The sequence below is a fragment of the Brachyhypopomus gauderio genome, chromosome 5 (assembly GCF_052324685.1).
Source record: "Brachyhypopomus gauderio isolate BG-103 chromosome 5, BGAUD_0.2, whole genome shotgun sequence".
Classification (NCBI taxonomy): Eukaryota; Metazoa; Chordata; class Actinopteri; order Gymnotiformes; family Hypopomidae; genus Brachyhypopomus; species Brachyhypopomus gauderio.
This window is the reverse complement of record NC_135215.1, coordinates 13806801-13827084: the sequence shown is the minus strand read 5'-3', so window position 1 is coordinate 13827084 and position 20284 is coordinate 13806801. Positions and strand designations below refer to the sequence as shown.

The 20284-nt window shown below is 47.5% G+C and overlaps 1 protein-coding gene across 1 annotated transcript in view; it reads left to right on the top strand.

Moving 5' to 3' along the window:
• Positions 1 to 20284, top strand: part of spock1 (SPARC (osteonectin), cwcv and kazal like domains proteoglycan 1) — a 138926-nt gene that overhangs the window by 26026 nt on the left and 92616 nt on the right. Inside the window, exon 3 of the mRNA XM_077005851.1 lies at positions 10169 to 10214. Coding sequence (XP_076861966.1) covers positions 10169 to 10214 — 46 coding nt within the window. The remainder of the gene's footprint in view (positions 1 to 10168; positions 10215 to 20284) is intronic.

Below are 20284 nucleotides of genomic sequence, written 5' to 3'. Positions count from 1 at the left end.
ACAATCTCTTGCTACACACTCTCTCTCTCTATCTCTCTCTCTCTCTCTCTCTCTGTCACTCTCCATATTTACCTTGATTTGCTTGCTATGCAGTCCTATCTCAAATCATGTATTCATATGAAAGGTTATAAGCACTAAACACACACACACACAGTCTTTATCACAATTGTTATTATCTACATACACACTAGTTGGCCACTTTATTAGAGACAGCATGATTGGAGCATATCTGTATGGAAATTACACATGACTTTGGAGTGCCACATAAAATGAGGTGAGCAAGGTTTCCTTCAGTCACTTTCAGTGGGAAGCTACACTAGCATGGGCGGGTCGAGCCATCTGGGCGGGGCCTAGTGAGGCGGGGTCATCGGTGGGTTCAGGAAGAACTGGTCCTGTGGCGCTAAGCAACTGTTGATGAAAGGGGTCAGGAAGTAAAGCATTGGTGAGCAGGCAGTCCAGCAGACTGCAGGCGAATACAATACGTTGGTGTACAACCCTGGACTTCCATGAGCCCTTTCTGTCAGGTGTGAACAGTTCAGGCTGCTGGAGGTGGCGTAATGGTGGAGGGAATGTTTACCTGTCTCACCTGGGTCCTCTGATACCTGTGGGTGGACGTAGGGACAGCGGGGTTTACCTAAGCATTGTGGCCAAGTTCATCCCTTCATAACAGCTGGTTACCCTTTAGAAGGCAGGACACTTTCAGCAGGACAGTGCACCATGCCTCAAGGGTCGTGTAGGTCTGGCCTGGTTCCAGGAACATGACAGTGATTCTTCCTGGCTTCCCTGGCCTTTACAGTCCCCAGATCTTAATCCTACAGAGCCAACAGTGTAGATGGGTACACTGTGGTCATAAAGGGATGGACATGGTCAGCAACAATACTCAGGCTGTGGGGTTTAAATGAAGCTCAATTGGTATTAAAGGGCCCAAAGGGTGCCAAGAAAATATCCCCATGTCCCTCACACCATTACACCACCACAGTGTGAGTGTGTGTGGGTGTGTGTGGGTGTGTGTGAGGGCGTGTGTGAGTGCAAATTCTCCACTCCTTCACTTTTTTTCCTCCTTGCTCAGTTCTCTACCAAAGGTCTGTGAGTTTGAGGGTCATGTGCAGTATCTTAGTATCTTAGCTGTTCCCAGGACTGCACTTTTCTGGATGGAGATCTCTGATGTTGTTTATGGGATGTGCTGGAGCCATTCTCCTCCACCTTCAGGGGCGTGTCCCACTCAGTCATCCTCCACCACCTTCAGGGGCGTGTCCCACTCAGTCATCCTCCACCACCTTCAGGGGCGTGTCCCACTCGGTCATCCTCCACCACCTTCAGGGGCGTGTCCCACTCAGTCATCCTCCACCACCTTCAGGGGCGTGTCCCACTCAGTCATCCTCCACCACCTTCAGGGGCGTGTCCCACTCGGTCATCCTCCACCACCTTCAGGGGCGTGTCCCACTCAGTCATCCTCCACCACCTTCAGGGGCGTGTCCCACTCAGTCATCCTCCACCACCTTCAGGGGCGTGTCCCACTCAGTCATCCTCCACCACCTTCAGGGGCGTGTCCCACTCAGTCATCCTCCACCACCTTCAGGGGCGTGTCCCACTCGGTCATCCTCCACCTTCAGGGGCGTGTCCCACTCGGTCATCCTCCACCTTCAGGGGCGTGTCCCACTCGGTCATCCTCCACCACCTTCAGGGGCGTGTCCCACTCAGTCATCCTCCACCACCTTCAGGGGCGTGTCCCACTCAGTCATCCTCCACCACCTTCAGGGGCGTGTCCCACTCGGTCATCCTCCACCTTCAGGGGCGTGTCCCACTCGGTCATCCTCCACCTTCAGGGGCGTGTCCCACTCAGTCATCCTCCACCACCTTCAGGGGCGTGTCCCACTCAGTCATCCTCCACCACCTTCAGGGGCGTGTCCCACTCGGTCATCCTCCACCACCTTCAGGGGCGTGTCCCACTCGGTCATCCTCCACCACCTTCAGGGGCGTGTCCCACTCAGTCATCCTCCACCACCTTCAGGGGCGTGTCCCACTCGGTCATCCTCCACCACCTTCAGGGGCGTGTCCCACTCGGTCATCCTCCACCACCTTCAGGGGCGTGTCCCACTCAGTCATCCTCCACCACCTTCAGGGGCGTGTCCCACTCAGTCATCCTCCACCACCTTCAGGGGCGTGTCCCACTCAGTCATCCTCCACCACCTTCAGGGGCGTGTCCCACTCGGTCATCCTCCACCTTCAGGGGCGTGTCCCACTCAGTCATCCTCCACCACCTTCAGGGGCGTGTCCCACTCAGTCATCCTCCACCTTCAGGGGCGTGTCCCACTCGGTCATCCTCCACCACCTTCAGGGGCGTGTCCCACTTTCACCCTGGAGCCTCAGCACAGATGTTTCTGTATACTTGGTAGTGGTCTTCCATGTTTATTACACCCTACTGTGAGAGAGAGAGAGAGAGAGAGAGAGAGAGAGAGAGAGAGAGAGAGAGAGAGAGAGACTGACTGACTGACTGACTGACTGACTGACTGACTGACTGACTGACTCACACACCATGCAAGATGTGTATTGTATTAGTATTTGACCTGGGCCTGTAAGTGTTCAGGCCCACTCTGCCTTTCTCTACTCCTCCAACACACTGTGTGATCAGCAGGTCGCTTCTGTTCAAGCATGTATGTTTTTCACACAGCGAGAGAGGTTTTCAAAATTCATCATGCATTTGTAAATCAATATTCATTATGGCACTTGTTAAAGCAATTGCCAAATTTATTTGTCTGTTTTAAACTTTCAACTGCGTCCCCCCCGAGTTGTATTGACATACGGACTTTTCTTACATGATTGTTGAGAGGCTGTCAGCACGTCACGTTATGGAACCCCAGGTAGAGGATTCAGCGGTGAGATGATTTTCGACAAGGTGCAAAAGCACCCAGCATGTAAGTGCAGTGGCGAAGGCTTTGATGTCCGTCATGTGGACAGACCCTTTTCATGATGGCCCTAATGGATCCAGCTGTACGCAGTAACATGCTTCTCTCTTTTGAATAATTCCAAAAATCACAAGACGAAAGCACGCAGGTGCATTTAACTGCGATGCACGTGGAGATTCTGCAGTAGCTAATACAGCAGTGGGCCAAGCCCTCAGTTTTGATTGCTGATTCTAAAATAATCCGTTTACCGGAGTCGTCCAGAGAGCCAGAGCTGGGGCGGTTGGTGCTTTGCGCTGCTCACTACACGGACACAGGTGTTCACCATACAGGGGAGACCAGGGATGGCTGGAACTAAATGTTTGTGTAAGCAGTGGATGGTTGTGTAATCACTTCCACCAATAATGGATGACCTAAGAATCATGTGATCAATTTCATGTATGACCATTTCCTGCTTGACCCTGCCTGTGAAATTGCATAGCTGTATGAATAAATATGCATATTTTACAGCCAAAACACTGTTCTTCAGGTAAGAAAGTAACATTTTGGACAAGCTCTGTATTTTATTAGAATGGATACTGTCTAAGTAGGAATTATGTTATTTTAAAGAGGAGAAATGTGAGGCATTTAATTTAGGCTAATTACAGACCACCTTGCTGCTAGAGCTAGCTAAACAATGGCTAACAGACGTGGTGACGGTTGTTAAACCTTTTCGAAAACTAACCCCTAACACCCAACTTACCCCATAATGACAACTGAACACATGTTCTTTGTCCTATTCCCTTTTGTCAGTGTGCCAAGCCAGTGGGTGGGAGAAACTGATGAGGCAGGGGGGGGGGGGGGGGGGGGGGGGGGGGGGGGGGGGGGGGGGAGTATGCACACGCACTTAAATCTGCATCAGATGAGGTGAGGCAGAACAAACCAGCAAGTTCCTTCACAAAAGAGTAGTCTGTGTGTCATGTGACACAGCGGGGCTGCTGCTGCAGGAAGTGACAGAACATCTGAGAACAAGGATCAAGTCCGCCGCCCAGTGTGGGTCGGCGCCGCTGGTCTGCAGGCATTCGGCGCGTAGCAGGAGAACGTGTTTACTTGACTGGGGCGGCGTTTGCGTGTCTTGCAGGCTCTGCGTGCGGCAGGCCTGTTGAGCCTCTGACAGGTGCAGATTAGCGTGTTAGACTTAATGAGGAACTGGTTTCTAGAATACATATCAGTTCTTTTACTTGTGCGTCATGTTGGGAATATGCTTTTCATTGTTTTTGTACACCTGTGTCAGGGACATGTCAGAGTAACTATCTAACGGGCTGACTGTATTTGTGTATATGTATTCAGGTGCTACAACTAGTTGTTGAGTGTGCACAAGAAACTCAATTGGATGCATATTTAGTGGTGTGACCTCAATGTTTAAATCTTCACTCTTACAACTTACCCTGGTAGTGGGGCGAGGTGTAACAATGCAATGGCTTGAATTTGGTATCATGAATTCTGCGATCTAGTCGTAGAACTTGGAAACGTTGCTGTTTGCAGTAAACAAATACTGTGCTACTAAACAGAACTCGAACACAAATGTTCTGGAAGCAAAACGTGACACAACCATTCCTGCTACCCCTACACTGTATGGGTTGTGCAGGTCTTATACTCACTGTTGTGGGTGGACAGTAAGCTCAAGCTGAATTGTGAGTCAGATTGATACAGAGTAATGAGGAGTGTAATGACAAGGGCATGAACATCTCCTCTGCTCAGCTGTATTTTGAACATATCCAGCTATCTCACTCGAGGTAACAGCCAAGAGACATTTGTTCTTCTTTTTGGTAGCTGACTGAGTCTGCTCTGCTCCCCCTAGAGTGACACACCCTCCAGTCTGTCTACATCACTGTAAATAAACTGCCTTAGCAATGCATTCAGGGATTTCCAACCAGGCTGTGCAATGAGTAATTACACAGTTAGCTGGAGCCTAGCTAATATCCAAATGAAGAGATGCCTCCAGTTACAGGTGCAGGATGCCAGCCAGTTAGCCTGTTTACGCAGTTTACACATATCTATGGAGAATTCAACACTTACTAATAATATATGCGGTTTGACCGACGTCGAGAGACGGCACTTTTACCCTGCGAGTCATTCTTAGAGAAGGTGACAGTTCAACAGAAGTAAAGGATGAACATCCCAGTCTGTTCCCCGCCGGACTTGAATCGACAGTTTCAGGTTCCTTCGGCTCAGACCTGTGAGACTGCATTGTCTTATCAGCCTGTAACGCGACACCATCCATCACTGATGGGGATAACAGAGTCAGAAATGACCTGAGAGTTAAAAGAATCGACTCATCGATTTCACTGCCTCTGTTGGACATTGTAGTTTGTCACTAATCTCCAGTGTAGGGTTTTGTCTTTACATTACACAAGATTAATTAACATTAATGAATGAATAATTCAAGGATTCAATAAACGTGATACTGGCAACATCCAGAATTTGAATGATATCAAGACAAACAGCATTTATTAAAACAAAACTACCGACAAACAATTGTGAAGATGAGTGAGTGAGTGAGTGAGTGAGTGAGTCTGTGAGTCTCAGACATCAAGTTCACATCATTTGGAGCCATTCGGTCAGTTGTCCAGTTGCAGCTCTGGTGATTAAACCATTTTGTCATGATGCCCCCTGGTGGTGGCCTCCTGTAAATGGCAGAAACACAGCATGTGGCTTGTGTTTATGTTTTGGTCATGTGCTCATGTCACATTCACTGTGCTGATGGCTTGCCACGCCTATCCCAGGTGGTGTGGGTCTGCTTCACTGGCACCACCTGCGTCTTATGGTTTATTTCAGCCCTTTGTGATTGCGGGACCACTAGTAGTAATGTTGCTTTGATATTAGTGCATCTTTATGATTGCTTTTGTTTTCTGTTCTTTCATTAAACGGTCCAGTTGGAGACTTGTGTTCACTTTCGCTTCCTTTTTATAAGCACGTTCTCACCTCTGCCACCCCCCCAGTGACCTTTCACCTGCTCAATCTGGGCACTTGACCAAATGGCTCAAGATTATGGATTATGTGGAATTGACATCTGTGTTGTTTATGTCTTGTGCATGTGTGAAAAATTTACATGTAAACAGCACGTTATCGACTCATCAAGGATCCTGAGGTGAGGATCGACTGTATGGAGAACTGTGTGAAAACCTTCCCACTGCATTTGAATGGCAGACTGATGTGGTTGTTTCTTAATAGGACCAGCTGGTCTTTTTTAGCTCATCACAAAAAAAAGTAATGGTGCCGAGTTTAAACAAGCCAGCAAAGTTAATGGAGTGTCCAGCCCTAAAGGCAAAATACCTTCATGTCACTGCTGTTTGTTAGTAAAGACAGATCACATGCAGAGGGAATTTGTAACTTCCTGTGTGCACAAATCTTCAGTTTTAAATTATCTAAACTGACGATGGTTTAACACAAAAGTACAAATACAGTAATGTAGCAATTTTTTTAGAACGGTTGGGCTTAAATAGACTATGAGGATGCTATTTGGTAGTTATTGAAACTCCCATTCCTTGAATCAAATTTTCACCTCATGTTCCTCATGTGATGAGACATGACATTGTCCAGGTGTCCTGGGAATTGTCCTTCTGGTTCTTATGTCCAGGGTTAGGGTTAAGTCCAGGTTTAGGGTTAGGGTTAAATCCATTGTTAGGGTTAAGTCCTGGGTTAGGATTAGGGTCAAGTCCAGTTTTATCTGCAGTTTCACAGAAACTAAATGACTACCTTTGCAAGCTTGCTAACTACATAACTTGGGTGAATCTGTTGCCATGGTAACACTGATCAGACGTTATCTTAAATTCTACCATGACTTGGATTAATCAAATTAAAAAACAGGTCTTTGCAGCTGATAACTGAGAGAACCTCTCTTCTTCTGCAGGTTAAAGAACCTCTCTTCTTCTGCAGGTTAAAGAACCTCTCTCAGAGGTCCACACTTGGTTCTAAGACAAACCAGAATTAATTAAGTTCTGTTGATCAAGGTTGTTAAATGTCTGGGTGTGTAAGTTAAGTTGCCACTTTTTTTGTCAATTGCGACAGGACCCAGGCCTGAGTATTGAACCCACAACCTTCCGGTCACAAGCCCGGTTCCCTAACCACCAGACCATGACTGCCCTGTTTAAATTCATTAGAGATTGCTCCACCTGATGCAAACTACCAGATCTTGACACGACTAGCTGCAAAATTGAACCAGTCTTCTGCAGTATATAATGTATTTATTGCTGTACATTATCTGAAGGGGTGCCAAGTTTGTATGCAAAGTGTTACACGCTCAGATAGATGGTTTCTTTGGACAGTATTACTCACTATACCATATACTTTGTAGACCATTTACTTGCACAACAAGTAATATAACATAGTGGTGATGAAAGAGGGAACCAGAAAGCATAAGAGGTGTTTAAATCAACACTTCTCATCCCGGTCCCTCAAGCCCATGAGACGGTTGACTGGTTTTTTGCTCTAACCTGATGTGCTGGGACAGAGTTTTGGACAGAGCTGTAGAACCGTACAGTAGACCATGAGGACTGGGATGGAAGACACTGCTTTAAGTCACACGACAACTGTCCAGTTAGCAGAGACATGTCCTTTTCGGTCAACTGTAAACAATTTAATGTCAAATAGACATATTTCCAGCTTAACCTAAAGTCAATTCAACAAAAAGATGCCATGAACTCCTCAGGGGAAAATATGAAGGTTTAGATGAAGATTCTCTTTCTCAACAGTAATAATGACATAATGAAATAATGTTCTTACAGTGCTGAATGAGCCATTTCTGATCAACTGAGCTCAGTTTGGATGAGACATTTGCAAACAAAAAGGTGGGGAGGGAGAGCGAGAGAGAGAGAGATGAGTGAACAAGACTTAAAAAGATAAATAAGTAAATAGAGAGCAAGTAAAAGGAAGAGTGAGGATGAATGGGAGTGAGAGATGGTTAGAGTATGATTGAGAGTGTGACATAGAGAGTGAGACAGTGAGAGAGAGTGAGACAAAACAAAATGAAAATGCACTGAGTGCTGGCAGGCTGCTAGATTAGTGCTGGTCGTGCTGCTTGGGCATACAGTTCCACGGGGCTCCGTGATGGCTGCCATCCGCCAGACAGCGCTGACGAGACCCGTGGGCCGCGACCTTGGTCCAGAACCAGCATGACACTCCTGAACCTGCATGACACTCCTGCTTGTTCTCTCCTCTAATCTGCCTGTTCACCCTTCACTCTTTTCACTCTCAAATTCACATTGAATTTTATTGGCATGAATTGTAATTAACAACTCGTGCCAAAACGATTCAGTGTCCCTCTCTCTCTTTCTCTCTCTCTCTCTCTCCATCTTCTCTCTGTCTCTCATAGCACACACACACACACACACACACACACACACACACACACACACACACACACACACACACACACACACTCTCTCTCTCTCTCTCTCTCTTCTCTCTCTTCTCTCTCTCTCTCTCTCCCTGTTAGGCCCCTGCAAAGTGCCCAATAAAGACACTCATCTTTGACAAATGCTGTAATCCTACAGTCTGATTATAGTCTGATTTGCTTTGCCTGTGTTTGTCACTCAATTTCCACCGCAGTGTTTCCCTTGAACACAATTACTCTGCGATCTCGCTCAGAAACAACACATCACTTCCTATCTGAAACACCCTTAATGACTATTCCATTTAAGCGTTCGTGGATGAACCCGTGGTTCACGACGCCGTCACTGCTGGAGTCGAAATGCAGCGCTGTTTGAGATGCCTCAGCCATGGCTAATATGCCGTGAGACTCATATTGGCTCTGTCAGAGAGATAAAGAGAAAAACAAGTATCAGGCTGGCAAATCAAACCCTGTCCTGCTCAGCAGGTTCCCTGGGCTCGTTTATCTGGCCTGTCTGCTCCATTAGAAGTGTCTGGAATAATGGACCAGTATCTTTGTGTATTCAGCGCTGCTGGAGACTATTGTGGTTTGGGGTGTTTGGGAATGTTTGTGCTCCGGTTGAAGCCTGATGCCTGGTGGGGGAGGAGGGGGGGGCGTGGGGGAGGAGAGGAGAGGAGAGGGGGGGCGGTGGGGGAGGAGAGGAGAGCGGGGGCGGTGGGGGAGGAGAGCGGGGGCAGTGGGGGAGGAGAGGAGAGGGGGGGCGGTGGGGGAGGAGAGGGGGGGGCGGTGGGGGAGGAGAGGGGGGGCAGTGGGGGAGGAGAGGAGAGGGGGGGCGGTGGGGGAGGAGAGGGGGGGGGCAGTGGGGGAGGAGAGGGGGGGCAGTGGGGGAGGAGAGCGGGGCTGCTGAGGGGGCACATCCCAAATATCCTTGCTCTGCTGATTCATCCACACCTGAATATAAATGTGTGTATATATTTGCATGAGTGTGTGTTTGTACATTTGTGTTTGTGTGCCTGTGTGTGTTTTCTCTGTGCATGCATAAGTGCATGCATGTGTGCGTTCGAGTGCCTGCGTGTATTTGCACATGTGTATTTGTGTGTGTGTAATTTTTTGTGTGTGTTTTTTCTGTGCATGCATGCATATGTGTATGTGCATGCATGTGTGTGTGTATTCAGTGCAGAATTGAACTGACTGTGGCAGGGTGGGGGTTTGCGTGTGTGTGTGTGTGTGTGTGTGGGTGTGTGTGTGTGCGCGCATTCGGTGCTGAATTGAAATGACTGGAAGGGTGAGGGTTTGCATGGGTGTGTGTGTGTGTGTGTGTGTGTGTGTGTGTGTGCGCACATTCGGTGCTGAATTGAACTGACTGTGGCAGGGTGGGGGGTTTGCATGTGTGTGTGTGTATTGGGTGCTGAATTGAACTGACTGTGACAGGGTGGGGGTTTGCATGTGTGTGTGTGTGTGTGTGTGTGTGTGTGTGTGTGTGTGTATTGGGTGCTGAATTGAACTGACTGTGGCAGGGTGGGGGTTTGCATGGATGTGCAGTTGGCTGCTGAAATTGATGAGCTCGCTCCTTTGAGGATGGAGATGGGGTTTCTCCCCCAGTTCAAGCTCCATTGCTCTCATCTAAGTGACTGATGGAAATTATACACTTCAGAAGTTACTCCCATGTATGTTGAAGATCCATGTTGCCAGCTTTGCTTTTGCTGAATGAAAAAGCTATTTGATAAGGCCAATATCTCCTGGAGGGATCAGGGCCGTCAGTCAAGTGTTTGCAGATTCTGTATTCTGGAACCAATCGTTTGTTGAAGACCACAGTTCATAGGTCATCATTAAAGATCTTTGAAAGCTTGTCACTGATTACTGATTGAGAACTGAATTTGCTTTCTCTCTATAGGATGATTACTTCAGGGTGTGGGGACCCAACAAAGCCCAGGACAAAGGTAGGACTGTGTGTGTGTGTGTGTGTGTGTGTGTGTGTGTGTGTGTGTGTGTGTGTGTGTGTGTGTGTGTGTGTGTGTGTGTGTGTGTGTGTGTGTGTGTGTGTGTGTGTGTGTGTGTGTGTGTGTGTACTGGTGTATCTCCTCTCTGTCTTCTCTCCTTCCACATAAATCACATAAGGAGTCTCCGATCAGACAGTGGACTCTCCATTTCATGTTATTGATCTCTATCGGTGCTGCACAGGCAGCCAATCAATAATGGGCGAGAGAGGTTGAAAGAGAGACAGATACGGAGAGAGAGAGAGAGAGAGAGAGAGAGAGAGAGAGAGAGAGAGAGAGAGAGAGAGAGAGAGAAAAAAGCCACTAAAGAAGACAAATTTATATTTGATTTTAATTAATGGATTAAAGGCTTTCAGTGAACATAAGGTCACATAAATGCCTTCTGTATGGTAAAAAGCCAGCTGAGGTGCATGTGCTGTGGCGTGTGAAGCTCTCATAGTGAGGAGGCTGAATTTCACCCAGGCTGCCCCACTGTGCAGCAGGACAGAGTGTGAGGAGGGAGGAAGGCAGGGCCACTGCAGTGTTCACACCTACACCTCTTACCCAACTGTACACATGCCTTTCACTGACCTTCTGGGGTACAGAAACATTATTACCATTCTCTCCCTCTCTCTCTCTCTTTCACACTCTCGTTCTCTCTTTCTTTATCTCTTTTTCCTGCACAATGAATTTTACACCAGAATTAAAATTCCAAAACTCTGAAGAGTCAGACAAGGGCCACATTTTAAACATTTTTTAAAGTTTTGCAGTGCCCAGCCTTGATGCATTTAAGGCTAACACAAACTGGCAGGACATGCAAATGAACTGAACATAAAAATGTAGCAAGACCCCAGAGTGCAGTGAGAGGAGAAGAAGAAAAGCAGCACAGTGGTTTCTGTCCAAATACACAGACTGACCAACACTCTGAGTAATGAGTAATGAATGCTGAGTAATGTGTGACGAGTATTGTGTAATGAGTAATGTTTAATGTCTATGTAGTGATGTGTAATGAGTACTTGTAATAAGAACATGCATAAAGACATCCCAGTGCGCGCGCGCACACACACACACACACACACACACACACACACACACACACACACACACACACATATATATATATATATATGCATACACATGCTCATACACTCACTAAGCCAATTACAATGCCTCTGATTTGTAACGGGTAGGATCAGAACCCTGATTTGTAATTGTGGAAAACAGCAAAAAAGCTAATTAAATTAGTCTAGCTAATTTAACCAACCCAGTTCCTGTGATGTTAACTACACCTTAAAGGGTTCACTGTATGTGTGTGTGCATTTGTCTGTGCGTGCAGGTGCTAGTGTTTGCCTGAGGGCTAGCAAGACGGACAGAGAGAGAGGTAGCATAGCTAGCATAGCAGAGCCGGACACAGAGATCAGGACAGGTGGAGAGAGTGGTGTAAGAGAGTAAGTGTGTAGGAGTGTAAGTTATACCAGCATGGGACTGATAACAAGCAGAAGTGATTGTAGTTTAAATCGAGACTCGTGCATGTGTGGCTGTACTGATAATGGACTCATGGCAGATCAATACGAGCTCTGAGATCACCACATCACAGTGATGGTACTGCAGAGCACCTATAGTCCTTACATAGCGAGCCTCATGCACTGAGTAATAATGTTTTATCGCCCCGTTATCAGGAGTGAACCGGGTAAACTGGTATTAATAGGCTCCTCATTCCTTTAATAAAGATATTTAGTTTTATGTTTGAATCTTTGGTAAGGACGATGGCAGCACTAATGACATTTTGCTTTGCAGAGTGCGTATGGACCAAACACCAAACACAGTGGATGGGCTGATTCATGTAGTGTCTGTTGTTACTGCTGAACTTACCTGTGAAGATGGAAACATTTTTCTTGCAGCATTATTAAGCTGCATCATTTGTAGCTTCCATTACCGTGTCATTAACTTTGACACTTATTCACTGACTGGTGATATAAGGAAATACCAAACTGGAATCTGATCTTTGGTTTAGTCATTCAGGCTGACTTTAACTCTGATCTAGAATCTGATCTTTGGTTTAGTCATTCAGGATGACTTCAACTCTGATCTGGAATCTGACATTTGGTTAAGTTATTCAGGCTGACGTTAACTCTGATCTGGAAATCTGATCTTTGGTTTAGTCATTCAGGCTGACTTTACCCCTGATCTGTGAAAACACGCATTTACACACAAAATTAGAGATTACATAAAAACTAACACAATACCTCTGCTGATATAATTATATATGAGATAATGAATTTGACTTTGTAAATTCAGCACCCTGGACAGCATCCAAGGAGCTAAGTGAAAGGGGATGGTGTTGACTGATTTTCAGCACCTTGGTCAGCGGCTCATGTTCAAGAAATCAGGGGACACTTCGTAGGGTGTATACACCCCAGTGCAGAAGGACCCGTGTGTGTGCTCACCCTCTGACAGAGGCAGCACATCCCAGCAGAGAGGGAGGAGGGCGTGACCGGCGGCAGCACAGGGCCGTCTGCAGCTATCTGCATCCCCAGGGAAGTGACTCAGATTGGGTTTTGTCAAACATGCAGCCTCACATGAAGCACTCTAACAGCAGAGAAATCTGACCTGGAACAGCCCCTGGAGATCCTTGACAAGTTCTGTCTGATATGCAACATCTGAGACTCGGGGGAGAGTGAGGGAGAGAGAGAGTGTGTGAGAGAGAGACATAGAAAGAGATAGAGAGTGAGAGAGGAGGGAGAAGGAGGGAGAGAGAGTGTGTTAGGATTGAAAAGGTCAGTGATGGTTCTCTCAGGGCTGGTCTCTTATCTGGAACTGGACAGAGACGTCGTCCAAGCTGCACTGCAAGGATTCCACTCCAATCCTTGACCCCATATGTCAAATAAGAACACAAACTCATACACACATGCACATGTCAAGCAAACAAACAAGGACATGTACACACACCCACACACACACACACACACCCAGACACAAGCTCAAGTACATACATGTGCATACATAGATGTGTGAGCCCTCACACACACACACACACACACACTGCACACACAGTCATACACACACAGTCACACACTCTTGTCTTTTTAGTTTGTGTGGATACAAACTGAAAGAAAAATAGTTTATCTGTCAGATTAATGTCTTGCTATTACCTAAAATCTTTCATTTAAAAGAAAAGGTTACTCTTTCTTCCACTGTACCTTAGTGTCACAGTCTCTCTCTCTCATACACATAGACTCTCTCTGTCTCTCTGTCTCTCTCTCTCTCTCTCACACACACACACACACACACAGATTCTCTCTCTCTCTTGTCTCTGGTTGTGATGAATTTCAGAGTAATTTGGTAAAGCTGCAAGACACATCCATCACACAGCACACTAGTCTAGCTGGATGCTGCCTCACTTTCTGGGCAGGGTCATTAAGCTGCCCCGAAACTACAGGGAGAGAAAAGGGCCAAAAGAGAGTTTAATCAGGCATAGCAGCTCAGGGCAATGGAGCTAGCAGGCATATCAACATGGGACATGACCAGTGTTAATGAGATAGAGAGAGATAGAGAGAGAGAGAGAGAGAGAGAGAGAGAGAGAGAGAGAGAGAGAGAGAGAGAGAGAGAGAGAGAGAGAGAGAGAGAGAGAGGAGAAGAAGAGGAAAAGCTCTACAATAAGAAAAATGAAAGGATGAATTATTTGCCTAGAAAACCAAACAAGGAGCTTCTGTAAAGTAATTCCTTTAGAAGTGTAACATGTTGTAAGGTAAATATGGGCTGATGAGACCTGGCGGGAATATCGGATCCTGCTCCGCTGTATTTGGGCTTTTTAAAATGACCTAAACAGGTCACTTTTGTGTGTGTGTGTGTGTGTGTGTGTGTGTGTGTGTTAGGCCTTGTAAATCTCCTCATTAGCTTTGGATGAATGCTGATGTGCACTGTGCTCTGTTTGGCTGTGGCACACAGGCCAAGTCTGTCCTGGCAGGACACCAGAGCACAGACACACACTCCCTCACTCTCTCTCTCTCACTCCAACACTATCTCTCTCACTCCCTCACTCACTCTCTCTCGCTCTTGCTCTCTCCCTCACTCCCTCTCTTGCTCCCTCCACCCCTCACTTCCTCCCTCCCTGACTCCCTCTCGCTCCCTCCCTCACTCACTCCCTCGTTCCCTCCGTCTCTTTCCCCCTCTCCTTCTCTTCCTCCTTCTCTCCCTCCCTCCCTCTCTCTCCCTTCCTCTCTCATCCTCTCTCACCATTTCTTTCCCTCTCTTTCTCTCTCTCCCCCTCTCTCTCTCTCTAAACAAATGGACACATTTAAAGGTGGTTTTGGTTTGCACAATACAGGTAAAATAAGTAAATACTTTTAAGACAAGTAAATGAGTTAAAATATGTTAACATTAGAAACATAAGAACATTTATTTGGTAATTTCTCCAGTCCAAGGTGGATGTAAAATTCAACTCTTGAAATTAACTGTCACTGTGTGTGTGTGTGTGTGTGTGTGTGTGTGTGTGTGTGTGTGTGTGTGTGTGTGTGTGTGTGTGTGTGTGTGTGTGTGTGTGTGTGTGTGTGCTTGGCACTGGCAAAAATTAGCAGAAGAGTCTGTTTCCTTGGAAACACACTCAAAATTAAGGAAGAGGAGCAAAACTCACTGACAGGTGCATACATTATTCACAGTCAGAACACACACACATGTACACACACACGCAAACACATATACACACACAGACAACACACACAAACACAAGTACACACACACGTACGTACATACATACACACGTACATACACACACAGACACATTTACGTACACACGCAAACACATATATACACACACAAACACATGTATACACACACAGACACACAAACACATGTATATACTCACACAAACACATGTATACATACACAAACACATGTACACACACAAACACAAGTACATACACACACGTACGTACACACACGTATGTACACACACACACACACACAGGTACGTACACACACCCACACATGTATGTACACACACGCACTCACACAAACACATGTACAGAAGTGTGTCTGTAATTACACATTATTGGGACTTTCTGTGTGCACTTCTGTGTGTGCACGAGTGTTTGAGTGAGTGACCAGGCAGTGTAACTGTGTGTGCACGAGTGTTTGAGTGAGTGACCAGACAGTGTAACTGTGTGTGCACATGTGTTTGAGTGAGTGACCAGGCAGTGTAACTGTGTGTGCACGTGTGTTTGAGTGAGTGACTAGGCAGTGTAACTGTGTGTGCACGTGTGTTTGAGTGAGTGACCAGACAGTGTAACTGTGTGTGCACGTGTGTTTGAGTGAGTGACCAGACAGTTTAACTGTGTGTGCACGTGTGTTTGAGTGAGTGACCAGACAGTTTAACTGTGTGTGCACGTGTGTTTGAGTGAGTGACCTCCACCTCTCCTCTCTGACCCCTGACATTTCACTTCTTCTCCTCTCCTGGACTCTCTGATCCTCTGTTGTCTCCCCCCGGCAAACACAGGGGTTGTAGAAGGACAACCGGGACAGTTCCAAATCGAAATGCTCGTTGACAGCTCCGCTCATCTCAGCCGGAGCTCCTGTTTTCTCACTCTCTGGCACCTGGCGATGTCTCAGACAGACGGAGAGAAAGAGTGAGAGAGCACAATAAATGGATTACAATGACATGAGACACGTGGAGGGCCACAGCTTCCTAATGATCAGTCGTGAGACGCAAATCAGACGGTCAGATACGAAAGATAATCAAATTCTAAAGACAGAAGACTGTAATATGCCCTTCATTAATATATTCATGCACTCTGTGTTTTTACATGAAATCAGTGGCTGGGAAGAAGAGAGACGAGTCTCACGGTTTAATGTGATAATAACATGTGCAGTGGAGGTGCTTGATTTCTTCCATTACAATCACTCTTGAGTACAGAAGAAGAAGAGCGTTAGAGGGGAGAGGGAGGGAGGGGAGAGAGAGAATGGGAGAGGGAGGGAGGGAGGGAGGGAGGGAGGGGAGAGGGAGAATGTTAGAGGGGAGAGGGAGGGAGAGAAGGAGGAGAGAGAAGGAGGAGAGTGTTAGAGGGGAGAGGGAGCGAGAGTGTGAGAGGAGATAGGGAGGGAGGGGAGTGTTAGAGGAGATTGACTAGAGAGTGGTAGATAGGAGGGTCAGAGGGGTGTGGTAGAGGGGAGGGTTTGAGGGTAGTGTTTGAGGGTAGTGGTAGAGGGTAGTGGTAGAGGGGTGTGGGAGAGGGGTGTGGTAGAGGGGTGTGGGAGAGGGGAGTGTTTGAGGGTAGTGGTAGAGGGTAGTGGTAGAGGGGTGTGGGAGAGGGGTGTGGTAGAGGGGAGTGTTTGAGGGGTGTGGGAGAGGGGTGTGGTAGAGGGGAGTGTTTGAGGGGTGTGGTAGAGGGGTGTGGTAGAGGGGTGTGGGAGAGGGGTGTGGTAGAGGGGAGTGTTTGAGGGTAGTGTTTGAGGGTAGTGGTAGAGGGTAGTGGTAGAGGGGTGTGGGAGAGGGGTGTGGTAGAGGGGAGTGTTTGAGGGGTGTGGGAGAGGGGTGTGGTAGAGGGGAGTGTTTGAGGGGTGTGGTAGAGGGGTGTGGTAGAGGGGAGTGTTTGAGGGTAATGGTAGAGGGGAGTGTTTGAGGGGTGTGGTAGAGGGGAGTGTTTGAGGGGTGTGGTAGAGGGAAGTGTTTGAGGGGTGTGATAGAGGGGTGTGGTAGAGGGGAGTGTTTGAGGGGTGTGGTTGAGGGGTGTGGTTGAGGGGAGTGTTAGAGGGGTGTGGTTGAGGGGTGTGGTAGAGGGCAGTGGTAGAGGGAAGGGTTTGAGGGGTGTGGTAGAGGGGAGTGTTTGAGGGGTGTGGTAGAGGGAAGTGTTTGAGGGGTGTGGTAGAGGGGTGTGGTAGAGGGGAGTGTTTGAGGGGTGTGGTTGAGGGGAGTGTTAGAGGGGTGTGGTAGAGGGGAGTGTTTGAGGGGTGTGGTAGAGGGAAGGGTTTGAGGGGTGTGGTTGAGGGGTGTGGTAGAGGGGAGTGTTTGAGGGGTGTGGTAGAGGGGAGTGTTTGAGGGGTGTGGTAGAGGGAAGGGTTTGAGGGGTGTGGTTGAGGGGTGTGGTAGAGGGGAGGGTTTGAGGGGTGTGGTAGAGGGGAGTGTTTGAGGGGTGTGGTAGAGGGGTGTGGTAGAGGGGTGTGGTAGAGGGGAGTGTTTGAGGGGTGTGGTAGAGGGGAGTGTTTGAGGGGTGTGGTAGAGGGGAGGGTTTGAGGGGTGTGGTAGAGGGAAGGGTTTGAGGGGTGTGGTAGAGGGGTGTGGTAGAGGGGAGGGTTTGAGGGGTGTAGTAGAGGGGTGTGGTAGAGGGCAGTGTTTGAGGGTAGTGGTAGAGGGGAGCTGTGAGCTCCATCGCTCCACCCACCACGCCCTGTATCCAAGGCTCCAAGGATACACTCTCATCATCCCGACACAGGGTGGCAGTGCTTGGCCCAGATTCACTGGGCTCAGGAGGGACCCGGCGCTGGTCCCCAGACACGCTGGCATGACAACACGGCAGTGCGGTCTGCTAAGTCTTCATGTGTCAGCAGCATCTAAAAATATGAACAGGAGAAGATGTTTCCGGAGGAACCAGAGTGCAGCAGATGAACCTTAGCAGGTTTCTACAGACAAACAGAGGATTGATGGTTACATTGGTGCAGGCTGCCAGGGGGTGGAGTTTGAGAATCTAAACAAACATTGGATACGGCATGGAAACCTACAGCAAGACATTCACACAAGCTGCAGCTTCATTCCAAATAATATGGAGATATACAGAGAAGTGGGCAAATCACATCCTTTGGTATTTACTGGACTCATGTGCTGTAGTATTTATTAATCTGGATGTGGCTCAGAGGGGCAGATATCAGCCTCTCAGGCAGGAAGTCTTCAAGAGCTTATAAGTCTCTTCATGTCTCTTTTAGAATCGCCTGCACAGGTAACTGGTGGTTCCTGGAACAACAACATTCAGAAATCTGGGAAGAAAACAAATGTGGTTGTTTTTAACCTCTGAACAGGCAGCGTGCTCAGAAAATTCTGCCCCGCCTTCCATTTTCTATTCTTCAATTGGTTGGTGGTGGCAGAGAGAGAGATCTCATTGATCACAAGTAAACTCATGCCCAGTCGCTGCTGCATAATCATTATCCAGGCCGATCTGATTGGCCTTTCTGTCGATGCTTAAGCATCTGATTGGTCTCTTAGGGCCACATATTGATTCTAGAATATAGCTCATATTGACATGTTGGGCAAAAAGCTAAGTCAAATGTATAGATTTTTTCTTTTTTTCCTGCTTTTTTTTGCATTTGTTATGTATAATTATTTAATTGGGCAGAGCTAATTAAAAAGTTTTCCCCCTTAGAGTTTAAATGGAAACCAGGCTAAAACAATCTTTTTTTCAAAGAATAAAAGAGTTCTTAGTAAACAGATCAAAATAACCGCACTCAATTTTACTGCTTAGATCCATTTTACACACACACACACACACACACACACACACACACACACACACACACACACACACACACACACACACACACACACACACACACACACACAAAGAGAACAGGAGATTATCTTGTGTGTGTGAAGAAACAGCAGTGTTCCTCTAGAAGGTCTTTTCTTCTGTGATCTGTTCTGGAGATGACAGATCAAGGGCTGGATCCACTCAGGCACACGGAGGCACCGGCAGGAACCTCCACTCCTCACCACCTGCTACCGGTCCCACTCACACGCACACATAATACCAGCTAACAAGGAGTCTATGCCTAATGCTTTCTCCCTCACCCCTCCCACATTCACAGTCCTGCTCTCTCTCTCTCTCTCCCTCTCTCTCCTTCTCTCCCTCTCTCCCTCTCCCCCTCTCTTCCTCTCTCTCTCCTCCCCTCTCTCCTCCCACTTCCCTCACTCTTTCTCTCTCTCTCTATCTATCTCTTCTCCCCTCTAACCCTCCCTCTCTCATCTCCCTCTCTCTCTCCCTCCCTCTTCCTCTCTCCCCTCTTTCTCTCTCCCTCCCTCTTCCTCTCTCTCTCATATCTCCCTCTCTCTCCCTCTCTCTCTCCATCTTCCTTTCTCCCTCTCTCTCTCTCTCATCTCTCTCTCCCTCCCTCTTCCTCTCTCTCTCTCATATCTCTTTCTCTCTGTTTCATATAGACTGTACTATGTAGCCATTAAAATGTCAGCTGTATCCTGACATTTGCCTGACTGCTCCCATTTATTTTTTCCTACATACACCTTTACACACACATACACACACACCCATGCATACACACAAACACACACACACACACACACACACACACACACACACACACACACACACACACACACACACACACACACACACACACACACACAAATACAAACACAACACATTTAGGTACAGTGAAAAATCATTCATACCCACACACACACACACACACACACACACACACACACACACACACACACACACACACACACACACCCATGAGAGAGACACCTGCATTTTCTATTAACACTTTCTCTCTCTCTTTCTCTCTCTCTCTTTCCCCCTCTCTCTCTCGTCTCGCTCTCTCTTCTCCATTTTCTACCTTAACACATCTATTAAACTGGGGCAAATGTGTGTGTCTACCTGTTCTAAAGGTCATTGCAAGAGCACAGTGTCCAGTTAATGATATAACGGCCAATTTAGCCCCCGGCCGTGATGAGGCCTTATCCACAGTCAAACGCCCATCGATTTATCCCCCTGCAGGACTGCATGCCTCACTCCCCTGATTAATAACGGCCCCTGGAGATAAAAGCCGGAGGGAGGCGGGAAGTAGAGGGGAAACTGAGATTAGCGTTCGCACGCCGCAAGGTTAAAGGACGCTAATGCAGTTTGAGATTAGGACGCGGCTGGTTACGGTGCTGAGACCATAATGTTGATCCTAATGTGGGGATTGGGCAGGACTGTGAGACCCGCTGACTGTGAGGTCACACTCAGCTCCCTGCCAGGACTCATAGCAACTTGGGACTTTGGCAGAACTATTTAGCCAGCCTACAGCAAGCGGTTGGAGTTGTGCGCGAG